Raw genomic sequence first — 13,290 nt, 5'->3', positions numbered from 1 at the left:
TCAGATCCCAAATTCAAAAATGGAAGATGCCAGAATAGGGGCATTGAAAACATGCATGTCTGTTGTCAAGTCTATTTTGGCTCTAAAATTCTACCATCTGTAGGGAGACCAAGACACAAGGTAGTATTGCTCTGGGCAGTTCAGATTCCTGAACCTTTGGGTCCTTTCCACAAGGCTGCTAGCCTTCTGGGGCTCCTGTGTTGTCTGGAAAGAGGGTAGAGCTGTGAGTTGTCTCCCCACTCTTTACTCCAGAACCAGTTTCACAGCAGCATGTCATTTTTTTTCCTCCAGTGGTTCCTGGTGGGAGAATAGGTAGATGAGTGTGTCTGGGGCTCTAATAGGGAATGCATTGGGGGCAATCTTATACACGGCTTCCAGTAGCCAAGTCTCCTTCTGGCTGCCCTTCCATGACCTCAGCCTTCCACCACTGCTCGACAGCCCTGCTCAGTGCCCATGGCTCAGTTTCCAGGATTCCTCTTCAGCCCCAGCCCATACGTTCCCAAATGATCCTAGGGATTTAGGCCCATACGTCATTGATGAGTGGACGAAGTTGCTTGGAGATGCTGCAAAAAACCACCTTTGTGTCCTCTCCCTTCCCATGACAGATGATGTTCCGTAGGCTCTTCACTGCTTGCACTGTTACTCGTGCTTCATTCTTCTGCAAGTCTCGCAAAAATGGAACCTGGCTCTTCAGCGATTCTGACTGTTTGGAAGAAGGCAGAGATCACTCACCCTGGGAATCGTGCAAAACAGATGGGTGTTGAAGAGAAACAGACATGGGCAATCCGGGGGCTGGATGTGCCCAGGAAGTAGAAGGCCAGTGTTCACGGGGTTTGGGAGGCCCAATGGCCAGTCTATGTAAGTCTACAGGCCAGATGTTGTGCTGCCCTAGGATGAGAGGTTGGGGAACATGCTAAGCTCAAGGTCACTAAGAGACCCCAGGGAGGTAAATTAAGTACTTCAAGGACTCAAACTTGACTCCCATTTGGTCCTCCCCACTCTTACTTGTCCTGGGTACAGTGCCAGGTTACTGATTCCACGAAGCCCGACTTCTTTCATAATGAGGTTGGGGTCTTTGACCCACTTGATCAGATTGCTCAGCAAGTCTTGTCCCAGAGTCTGAGCCACTGACCGGTGCCAGAGGAGCTGTGGGTATGAGATGACTGCTATGGATGGCGAAAAATTCATGATACCCTGCACCCACCTCAGCCCTCCCTCGGTACCCCACTTAGGTAAGGAGTATGTCCGGTTGAGAGCACTGGCAGATCTGTACAAATGGGCTGGAGACTAAGATAAGGAGGGAGGATAATGCTGGTAAAGTTTGAATCTTGAGTCAGATGCTAGGATCCACAGATCATTCTGGAGGCTGAGCTACTGGCTCCCTCCTCAGGCTTTCTTACCTCCTTTAACCAGGCACCTGAAGTGCCAGAGAAGGAAATCTCACTTTAAATGGCTCAGTCTTATTCTGTCCTAAGTCCTCTTTTGGGGACTACTTATTTAACATTTCTGTTAAGTACTCCTCAGCCCAGGAAATGAATGGCCCAGGCTGTGGGCCCTTTCCCAGGCTTCACCTGTGCATAGAAAGTCCTGGCCAGGATCTTCCGATGGTAGCTGGAGCTATAGAGGTAGTTCCTGACAAGGTTGAGGACCCGGTGCAGGACAGCAGGCTCACAGGTCTTCACAATGCCGCTGGGGTGGGACACAGGAAGCCAGCAGTTGCTGGGGGGCAGGGAGGTAGCAAGGGACCAGCGTGCATGAATAGGGAAGACTGTGAGGGCTGAGGAATCAGGAGACCAGAGGGCTGGGAGGTGGGGAAGGGACAGCTGAAGGCTGGGACTCGGGATCTTGGGGTCAAGAGACTAGAGTGGTGCCAGGGTCACTGGGGAAATAGCCTCACCTTGTCAGGTCCATGATCCCTATGTAGTAAAACCTGGGGCAGAACAGAAGGTCCCAGCAGTGATGCTGATTTGCATAGGTCACCACTCCATCATATGCAGCAGCCAAGAACACCAACTTCACGACTTCCAGGGCACAACTGAAGGTCACGACCATTGGTGAAGAAAAGAAAGGGACAAAAGGGTGGACAAGGCATTATGCCCTCATTTGTATCCTGTGCTGGGAAGTCAGGAAACAGTTTCTGTTCTGGTTGCTGTGTTCTGCTCTCCTGCTGACAAAAATCCATGGTTCTTGTGAAATCCATCTCTGACTCCCCATCCACTCCTTCAGCTTTGGCCCTCATCCAACCACAGAGTCCTACAAAAACAAACTATAGAGAGATTTCAGTGCTTTGGTTTTCCACTTCTGCTCTCCAAGGGCACAGAATGGAGTTAGGATATAGATTTACCTCCACACCCATCTCATCAGAAAATCTCTGCTTATTGGGTCTATTTGTTTTCATTTAACATAGATTCCATATGAGTAGAATATCCTGAGGTTTAATAAAAATTTTTTAAAAAGTGTGGTAACCACACATTTAAGAGACAACCCCCATTTTCTTTTCCTTTTCTTCTTTTTTTTTTTTTAAAGATTTTATTTATTCATTTGACAGAGAGAGAGATCACAAGTAGGCAGAGAGGCAGGCAGAGAGAGGAGGAAGCAGGCTCCCTGCTGAGCAGACAGCCCGATGCGGGGCTTGATCCCAGTACCCTGAGATCATGACCCGAGCCGGAGGCAGAGGCTTTAACCCACTGAGCCACCCAGGCGCCCCAAACCCCCATTTTCGAGATGAGAAAATGGAATCCTGCTCGTTGACTTGTGCAAGACAGCAGAACTAGTGACAAAGCCAAGCCAGAGGTCAAAGAGATTCGAGTGGCCCCAACCACATGGAGAGAATGACCTAGATATGGGCTTGCCCTGCCGCCCACCATCTAGTTGACTCTCTTCCTGCGCAGTTACAAACAGGGACATGATATGTCCAGTGAGTCAGCTGAAGTGTGCATACAACAAGAGAAATGAGAAGCTTGAATATATGTGAGAATATTCTAGCACACGGGTTGCCCAGGGCCCTCTAGAACTGGCTAGTCCCAGCCATCCATCATGAGGGGGTTAGGCTTACCTCGTGGGGTCAAACGGCTTGCTCTTGCTGCCTGGGCCCCCTCCTTGCTATAGACCACCATCTTCTGGGGGACATTTTGCTCAATCACCCAGCAGAGATGACATAATATAGCCATCAAGAGCCGGGGATAGAGCTCCTGGATGGCCTCCTGGCACAGGGACCCTGAGAGCATCTCACACAGGGCACATGTCACCTGGGAGACAGCAGAGGAAGACGTAAGATGGTACCATGGCCCCATACACTGAGTCCCACCCTGCCCTCCCCATCACTGCCCAAATGGCACAGTCACTCTGACTCAGGCTTGTAAGAAACCCTCAGGGACTGAAAGCCCACCACACTTCCTTAGGGAAATGAGATTGCACACAGGCAGCCTGCTTTCTCTTCACTCCCCTGACATCAAAGAGAGAATAGGAAGCAATTCGAACTTTTTAGCCGAAAATGATGTCGGGACTACTTTGTCTACTCCAGGCAACCAAATTTCTTTTGCTTCCAACCCTCGTGCTACCCCCCAGGGCCTGGAAAAAGGAGTGCCAGCCCCAGAATCAGGAGACAGAGAAAGCTGCTTAGCTCTAAACATCAGTTTCCTTGTCCAAAAATGGGATCAATCCTCGTTCTCTCTACATCACTCAGTTCTTAGATATACAAGCGGAAAAAGGAAGTAAAGTGCAAATCGAAAGTATAGCACTTCCTTAAAGGTTTATCTAATTATTTTAGAGACAGAAAGCATGAGCAGGAGGAGGGCCAGAGGGAGCAGAAGAGAGAGAATCTCAAGCAGATTCCCCGCAGGACACGCAGCCCAACAGGGAGCTGGATACTACAGCCCTGAAACCAGGACCTGAGCTGAAATCAAGAGTGGGACGCTCAACCGACTGAGCCACCCAGGTGCCCCTCGAATGTACAGTATTAGTGAATGCTCCTCTAAGACCTGCTCCCACCCTGCAGCCCTTGACCTTCAGATCTGCCCCTAAGTCCCAGAACAGTAAGTCGTTGAGTCCCCCCTTCCCTCATGCTGACCGCCACAGGCTGGAAGGCCATCTCCTCAGTCTCCTCTCTGGAGTGGGGTTTTTCCAGGATGCCTATGAGCAGCTGCAGGACGCTGATCGTGGTCTCTCGCTGGGTGCCAAATGCCTTCCATAGGGCCAGACTGGTTCTGTAAGACCCGGGGACAGCTATGTCATGGGCCCTGGTGACCAACCTCCTAGGGCTAGTCTGGTCTCGGGCCCATGAAGGGCTGGTTCTCAGGGTCTAGACTTGGCCAGAGAACACAGAGATGAAGTTCAGTTGGTGTCAGAGGGAAAGCATCCCAGAGGAAAAGTCATTTTTGTGTGGAGCTCGGGTAAGGGAGGGGAGGGTTTGCTGGGCTGGAGAATGTATTCCCAAGCCCTGGGAGAGGTACCTATCCCAAGGCAGGGACTTGCTGAGAAGCAAAGGCACAACACTCTGGGTGTTGTTGCCGGCCAGCAAGCACATGCCCCGCACAACCTCCTCCTTTGTGCTGGGCTCCAGCTGGGAGTTGAGCCGGTCCAGGATCCCCTCCACGATTTCCTCGATCTATAGGGAGGAGCCACAGGAGTCTCAGTGAGCCTACCCGCCTCCTCCCTATCTACCAACTCCCAGACCCAAGGCATCCTTGTAATCCTGCCAGTGATACTCTTCTTAAGGCTGAGTTCTAGGGTGCCAGAGGCCAGACCAGCAGGGGTCACCAGAAGAACTCCAGAAGCTCATGGAGGCCTGCTATGATGGAAGGCCTGCCCACAGCCCAGAGTTCAGAGAGTCGCTCCAAGCTTACTTGGGAGACACAGGAGACTCCAGGAAGGAAGGCAAAATCCCTGGGGACACTTCAGGTCTTTGTCTCCCCACTGAGATCAAGTTTCAACCCACGAAACTGCAGGGGCAGTTAGCACTGCAGGTGGGTGTACCACAGGACTCTGACTTGGCCCTCAGATTCCTGATATATGGGTCTCCAGGAAGCCCATTTTATTCTACTACTTCAAGGACACACCTCCATTTCTGGTACCTAGACCAGGCAAGTCATATAAATGAGTGAAGGCAATGGGTGTCCGGAGATTCAGAGAGAGGAAAGCCTGGAGAGCCCATGCCACATATAAAAGGGACCTTGGCTGCCCATAGAGTTGCCCTATGTGGCCTCATTTAAAAAAATTTTTCAGTGGAGTGGGAAATGTGGACTTCTATATGTTATTCTGGAAGAAATTTTACTCAACACTCAGTCATTCCATGAGCTTACTGGTTTGTAATCCGCAGCCTTACCCTTCCCAGAAATTGAAGCCCCCTGACACCCCGAGGCAATCAGGGTGAATTCCCCCACAACGTTTTCTTGTGCTCTGGCACTAGGCCTCATGGGGCTCATACCCCCACATGTGGTGGTAGTTAATTGATAAGCCAGCCCACCAGATCGAAGGCAGAGCTGTTCCAAGTACTTAGGAGTGCAGTTGTCAGAGCTCAGGGGATCCCAGAGAAAATCTAGCCCAACCCTATGTTTTCTTTTTTTTTTTTTTTTAAGATTTTATTTGTTTATTTGAGAGAGAAAGAGAGAGTACAAGCAAGGGAGCGGCAGAGGCAGAAAGCTAGCAGACTCCCTGCTGAGCAGCGAGCCTGACAGGGGCTCGATCCCAGAACTCCGGAACCATGACTTGAGCCAAAGGCAGACACTTAGCCGACTGAGCTACCCAGGTACCCCCCAAGTCTACATTTTAAAAGAGAGTGAATCAAGGCCTCCAGGGGAGAGGGACTGCCCAGGACTCTTTGGCTGGTTAGGGACAGAGCCAGGGGAGAGCCCAGACCGGTGTGCTGGTCAGAGCTCCCACCACAGCCCCACGCTACCTTAATCATGTCTCCGCCACGCTCTTTCATGACCACGCTCATCAGCTGGGCCGCGCCAGAGACACCTTGGCCTTGCTGTCGGTCAGGCCCTCCATGGCCGTCAGCACCAGGGTGGTGAGCTGCACCTGCGTGAAGTACTCTGCAAAGGCCTGCAACAGGGTGGTGTCAGGCTACCTGCCCTGGGGCCTCCTGCTGGAGATAGCCTGCCCCACCTTCCTGTTAGCACCGGTGGAGAGAGCCTCTCCTGGGAACCTGGAGTGCTTTGTCCCAGGCCTGTGCCATCTGCCTAGCACCTAGAAGACCCTTTTCCTGGGAACAGAGTCTTTGGGGCTGGGAGGGAGAGAACACTGACCTCAGCTGCTCTGAGGGGCTCACAGATCAGAGGCCCCAGGGACAGAGTGCTGGGAGAGAAGGGCTGAGACCAGGATCAGAGTGATGGGATCTTTGAGGCAGGAGCTGAACCTACACATCACTCACAAAGCATTGTTAGCATGAAGCAGATGCTTCTGGGGAAGAACAGATAAGGAAGGCGCATTAGGGCCCAGGATGTTTAGGGGAGGGTGGTGGGAACAAGGCAAGAGTTCACAGGCCAGGCGGCAAAAGAATAGAAAGGAAGTTGGGCTGGAAAGGACCACCCCCCTCTCCACCTCGGGGGGTCTAGAACCTGACGCAGATGAGAGACTGAGGCTCTTCCCACTTAGTCTCTGGCACCGCCCTCTCACCTTGGCAATCTCAAAGGTGTTGTTATAGAACACGTTGGGGCTATAGACTTCACTCGTGCCCTCTTCTTCCCACAAGCCCTGTTTTTTCCTTCCCATCTCTGAAACAAAGACACTCGACCCCTCCCTTCAGACACTCAGAAGGTGTCTCAGGTTGCCCGTTTTCCCATCTGCCCAACCCAAACCACCACTGAACTGAGTCAGCTTGGCGTAACGTGAGGCTCGTAGGGAAGGGAGTAGAAAAATGGGCAGCAAGATCACAAGGAACAGTGAGAGCCAGTGTCAAGGAGCGCCCCCCCCCCCCGCCCGTGTTGCCTGCCTCAGGGCAGAGACAGAGTGGGGGGGGTCAGGGTGTAGGGCTTAGCCAGAGGAGGACAAACTAATTCAAAAGAACTGTTTGCTTAGTAGCTATTTTGTCCCAGGAGGGAATATGCTGGGGTCTAGGGGCAGGCTCCTTGTTGGAAGGAAGATGCTCAGGGAACTGCTTAGTTCTCACTCTTCTAGGACAGCGTGTGAGAGAATGACCAAACGGAGGTGGGAGGCCGGAGCAGAAGTGAAAAGAGGAGATTCTCCCTACGCTTTTGCAGCAGGAGGATGCAGTAGAGGTTGTAGACAGCCTCTGCAGAGAGGAAGCAGATGTTGTCCACTGGGTCCTGGCAGCGCATGGCCAGCAGCCTTACCAAACGCCCCGGCCGAGTGAACTCGATGTCCATCTGGGGAGGAGAGCTGGAAGTCACAGGTTACCCCAGCCACTCTCTCTGGCCGAGTCAAAGCAAGAAGAGAAGAAGAGGGGATGCATGAGAGATAGAAGAGGTGAGACTAGGTGAGGTTAATGGAAATGGACTTAGGTGTGTTGGGTCATAGTTTTGGAATGACCTTACACTGTCCCTCTTCTTTGCCTCTTGGCACGGCACTCATTCTTGGAGCCTAGCTCAAATGTCCCCTCCTCTAGGAAGATTTCATTTCACTTGTACTTCATTTGTGTTGTGATCTTTTATTCCTACTGTATTTGGAGTTTTTACAATCATTATCGCCTTCTATTTAAGTTTGTTCTATGCATGCCTCTCTCCCCAGTTGGACTGTAAAGCTCCACGATGCATAAATGTCTCGGTCATCTATGCATCCACTGTAACACCTGGCATGGTGCCTGGCACAAGGTGAGTATTCAGTAACTGCTTGTTGAGATGAATGGAATCAAACTGAACCCAGTGGAATGGAACCAAAATTGGTGAGTAGGGAAAAAGTCCAAGGGAGAAAAGAGAGACAATAGGATGCACAAAAGAAAATAGAGGATGGGGCCAAGGAAATGGAGGGCAGGATGAGTACTTGAGGCTAGGTAATATGTGATGAAGTTTGAGGTAAGGGTAGGAATGAGGCCTAGACTCCAGGGCAGGCTCACACTTACTCCAACGTTTTCATTTTTGCAGTGAAGCCAAGAATACAGGCAGCACACCACATGGCCCGTTCCCTCTCATTGTCCTTTTGGGAATTCAGCCATGTGTCCAGAACCTAAAGGAAGAAGAGAATGAAATGAGGGGTGAGGGGTCTGTTCAGCTGTGTTCCAGAGGGTAGAAATGTAACCTGAACTTCTGCAAAGGATCAGGACAACACTTCTGAGAATAGGATTTCTTTTGCTTATAGGCTGGTTATATATGGCTTTGACACCAGAAGCTTCATTCTTCTAGCCCCCAATTTTGCCTTATCTAGGTGCTAGAAACATCTTCAATTAGTATCTCCTTTCAAATGAAGGCAGTGGCTCTGAAATAATATTGACTGTAATTCATTTTAATGGGTCAACATACCCCAATGCCTCCCCTACTAATGTTTTCCCATTCTTCAGTAGAAAGGGAACTTGGTAATAACAAATTACAAAAATAACAAATAACAAATATAACAAAAAATAATCACTGTATTCACAGACTTCTGGCTGAATTATGTATAAATATGTTTAAGAAATATAATTTTGGATGATTTCTATTTGGAACACAATCTGTAAGTGTCTCACCATTGGTAAATTATGGGCCCTAAATACCACTGATCCAAAGATGCACTAATATGTCCACCTACAGCAATCCATCTGGCAATGATGCGTCTAACCAAACAGCAATTCATAATTGAAAAAGAAGAGTAGCAGATGAAAAGTCTACAACAAATGGAAGAGAAGACTAATGCTGCATTGATAAGAAAACACATTCTTCCTGAAGATATAAGCAATTCTAGTGGGAGGGCCGCAAGTCTTCCTCATAGCCAGACTCTGACGAAATGTCCCAGCACAAAGATTGTGATCTCTAAATGCCATTTTTCTCTAAGAGCAATCATTGCTCCTTGGAGTAACAGTTTGTTCCAGGACTGAGACAGGAAATATACAAGATATTATACTGGAGAGCAAGTCTATGGAAGACTATGGAAGTCATGTTAAAGGGATTCAGGAGCCAACCTGAAGAGGCTCTCATTGACCAAAGATGGGATCATTAAGAATAATAGTTGTAAAAAAAAAAAAAGAATAATAGTTGTAACTGATCAAAATATATGAAGCATTTCAAAATTCATTTTAAATTCAAATGATACTAGAGAAACAACCCTTGGTAGTCATCCTTGGAGAATATTAGGAATTACTTCATTACTTTGATAAATGATAAAGAAAAATGATCCAGCATTTATCTTGTCTTTCTTAGATGAGCTATACCTCAAACTAAACAAATAACTTATAAAGGCAATTTCTCTTTATAGAAGAATTCCTGATAAAAATGAGTAAGGAGTGAAAGAACTACAATGTCATCATTTTGCAAAAATAAGTAGAGGTATGTTCATTCAACAGAATACTACATAGAAATAAAAAATGATCTGATGCTACATGTAACAACATGGGTGAGTCTCACAGATAAAATATTAAAGGGAAATAATATAGGCACAAGAAAGTACATATTATAAAATTCTATGTATGTGAAGTTTAAGAACAAGCTAAATTAATCTATGTGATAGAAGTCAGAATACTGATTATCAGTATCAGTGGTTATTCAGTGGAAGAGGAACCTTTTGAGGTACTGGAAATGTCCTATATCCTGATCTGATATTTATACATATGTAAAAATGTATCTAAGTATACACACAAGATTTTTACACTTTACTGTAGCAAGTTATATCTCAATAACAAGGTCTTTCTTTAAAAAGAATATCCCCAATTTTCAGCCACTAATGAATGAATGAATCAAAGCAGTGATCACCAAAAGTAATGAACAGTAATGCTACAATACTTTATGTGGAAAATCCAAAAGACCCCCCCCCCTCTGCATCCTCTCTGCCTACTTCTGATCTATCTGTTAAATAAATTAACAAATTAGTAAAATCTTTGGGGTGCCTGGGGGCTCAGTGGGTTAAAGCATCTGCCTTCGGCTCAGGTCATGATCCCGGGGTCCTGGGATCGAGCCCCACATGGGGCTCTCTGCTCAGCAGGGAGCCTGCTTCCTCCTCTCTCTCTCTCTCTCTGCCTGCCTCTATGCCTACTTGTGATCTCTCTCTGTCAAATAAATAAATAAAATCTTTAAAAAAAAAAAAAGACTCAGTCCCCAAACTGTTAAAATTCATATAGGAATTCAGTAAATTCATATAGGCAGGATATAAAATCAATGCACAGAAATTAGCTGCATTTCTATACAACACCATCAAGACAGAAAAAAGAGAAATTAAGGAGTCAATGCCATTTACAATTGCACCCAAAACCATAAGATACCTAGGAATAAATCCAACCAAAGAGGAAAAGGATCTGTACTCAGAAAACTACAGAATACTCATGAAAGAAATTGAGGAAGACACAAAGAAATGGAAAAACATTCCATGTTCATGGATTGGAAGAACCAATATTGTTAAAATGTCTATGCTACCTAGAGCAATTTACACATTCAATGAAATCCCTATCAAAATACCATCAACTTTTTTTCACAGGAATGGAACAAATAATCTTAAAATTTATATAAAACCAGAAAAGACCCCGAATAGCCAAATGAATGTTGAAAAAGAAAACCAGGCCCGGGCGAAGAGGAAGAGATCGCTCATAACGCACTGGTCCGGCTTGGCTCGCCAAAAAAGGAAGATGCGCCCCAGCAGTCTGTGAAGCGTTGGCTAATTAGAATAACAGCATGATGTGTCTTCTACAGATCCCACATGCTCCTTTGCCATGGCAGCTGATGTCACCTTTCATGTATCCGAAGTGCCGCGTGGAGGCTCTTCCTGCTGCCAGACTCACCCCAGAGACCACAATGCTCCTAGATGTCATGCTTCGCATTTCCTTTGCAAGCCCAGTAGCGTGTGAGAGCATTTCTCCGGCAGAAGCCTGGCCCCCGCCTCCCCTGCTGCAGTAACGTAGAACGCCTAGATCACAAGCAGACAGAGAGGCAGACAGAGAGGGAGGGGGAAGCAGGCTCCCCGCCCAGCTGAGAGCCCAACATGGGGCTTCACCCGAGGACCCAGTGACCATGACCCGAGCTGAAGGCAGAGGCCTAACCCACTGAGCCACCCAGCTGGAGAAATCAAGTGCATCCTGTGTGACCCCATTGGGAGAAGACTCTGGAAGCTTATGCCTGGTTTCCTCTGGACTTTGCCCCTTGAGCTTTTTATCTTTGCTGATTCTACTTTGTGTCCTTTTGTTATAATACATTGTAGCCATGAGCGTGACTGTATATTGACTCCTGCGAGTCCTTCGAGCAAATTGCCAGGTCTGGGATGGTCTTGGGAACCCCTGACAGGGAAGTGAATGTGACTGAGTTTAGGAATTTATTTGAAAGCTCTGATTCCCCACCCCCTTTTTTTTCCCTCTAAACTGTATATGACCTGTGATTTGGGATAAAAGATTGTGTAACTGTATCCACAAACACCCATACAGTAAAATATAGTTTGTGTGTATAAAAAAAAAAAAAAAAAGAAAAAGAAAACCAAAGCTGGTGGGATCACAATCCTGGACTTCAAGCTCTATTAGAAAGCTGTTATCATCAAGTCAGTATGGTACTGCTTCAGAAACAGACAAATAGATCAATGGAACAGAACAGAAAGCCCAGAAGTGGACCCTCAACTCTATGGTCAACTCATCTTCAACAAAACATGAAAGAATATCCAATGGAGAAAAGACAGTCTCTTAAACAAATGGTGTTGGGAAAATTGGATAGCCATGTTCAGAAGAATGAAACTGGACCTTTTCCTTATACCATATACAAAAATAGACTCAACATGGATGAATCACCTAAATGTGAGACAGGAATCCATCAAAATCCTTCAGGAGAACACAGGCAGCAACCTCTTTGACCTCAGCGGCAGCAACTTCTTCCTACACACATCACCAAAGGCAAGGGAGGCCAGGACAAAAGTGAACTATTGCCACTTCTTCAGTATAAAAAGCTTTTGCACAGCAAAGGAAACAGTCGACAAAAGATAACCAATAGATAATCAATAGAATGGGAGAAGATACTTGCAAATGACATACATATCAGATAAAGGGCTAGTGTCCAAAATCTATAAAGAACTTAGCAAACCCAATGCCCAAAGAACAAATAATCCAATCAATAAATGGGCAGAGGAGGGTGCCTGAGTGGCTCAGTGGGTTAAAACCTCTGCCTTTAGCTCAGGTCATGATCTTAGAGTTCTGGGATTGAGCCCCGCATCGGCCTCTCTGCTCGGCAGGGAGCCTGCTTCCCCCTCCCTCTCTGCCTGTCTTTCTGCCTACTTGTGATCTCTGTCTATCAAATAAATAAATAAAATCTTTTTAAAAAGAAAATTAATATTAATTATAAATATTTTTTTTTAAAAAAAGAAATGGGCAGAGACATGAATAGACATTTCCACAAGGAGGACATCCAAATGACCAACAGACACATGAAAAAGTGCTCAACACCACTCAGCATCAGGGAAATACAAATCAGGACCACAATGAGATACCACATCAAACCAGCCAGAATGGCTAAAATGAACAAGTCAGGAAATGACAGATGTTGTGAGAATGAGGGGAAAGGGGGACCCTCCTACACTGTTGGTGGGAACGCAAGCTGGTGCAGCCACTCTGGAAAACAGTTCCTCAAAAAGTGGAAAATAGAGCTATCCTATGACCTACTGAATATTTACCCAAAGATACAAATGCAGTAATTTGAAGGCGTATCTGCACCCGAATGTTTATAGCAATAATGTTCACAATAGCCAAACTATGGAAAGAGCCCAGATGTCTACTGACAGATGAACGGATGAAGAAGATGTGGTGTATATATACAATGGAATATTATGCAGCCATCAAAAATTGAAATCTTGCCATTTGCAAAGATGTGGATGGAACTAGAGGGTATTATGCTAAGCGAAATAAGTGAATCAGGGAAAGACAATTATCTTATGATGTCACTGATATGTGGAATTTGAGAAACAAGGCAGAGGATCATAGGGGAAGAGAGGAAAAAAACTGAATCAAGATGAAACCAGAGAGGGAAACAAACCATAAGAGACTTTTAATCGCAGCAAACAAATTGAGGGTTACTGGAGGGGAGGGGGGTGGGAGGGATGGGGTGACTGGGTGATGGACATTGGAGAGGGTATGTGCTATGGTGAGTGCTGTAAATTGTATAAGACTGATGAAACACAGACCTGTACCCCTGAAACAAATAATACATTACATGTTAATTCTTTTTAAAAAGTCTGAATACC

The 13,290-nt window shown here is 46.7% G+C and overlaps 1 protein-coding gene across 1 annotated transcript in view; it reads right to left on the bottom strand.

The window, feature by feature from the left end:
- LOC309870346 (maestro heat-like repeat-containing protein family member 1) overlaps window positions 1-13,290 on the bottom strand; it is a gene marked incomplete at both ends in the record, with an annotated part of 73,193 nt that overhangs the window by 20,100 nt on the left and 39,803 nt on the right. The window contains 13 exon segments of the mRNA XM_082742482.1: window positions 530-703; window positions 1,006-1,146; window positions 1,572-1,719; window positions 1,898-2,035; window positions 3,056-3,098; window positions 3,101-3,248; window positions 4,070-4,205; window positions 4,452-4,606; window positions 5,897-5,952; window positions 5,955-6,045; window positions 6,619-6,716; window positions 7,193-7,347; window positions 8,021-8,124. Coding sequence (XP_082598608.1) covers window positions 530-703; window positions 1,006-1,146; window positions 1,572-1,719; window positions 1,898-2,035; window positions 3,056-3,098; window positions 3,101-3,248; window positions 4,070-4,205; window positions 4,452-4,606; window positions 5,897-5,952; window positions 5,955-6,045; window positions 6,619-6,716; window positions 7,193-7,347; window positions 8,021-8,124 — 1,587 coding nt within the window.

This window comes from Mustela nivalis, assembly GCF_964662115.1.
Source record: "Mustela nivalis genome assembly, chromosome: 7".
In the NCBI taxonomy this organism is placed as follows: Eukaryota; Metazoa; Chordata; class Mammalia; order Carnivora; family Mustelidae; genus Mustela; species Mustela nivalis.
The sequence above is the reverse complement of the archived record's forward strand: the minus strand, read 5'-3'. Positions and strand labels throughout refer to the sequence as shown.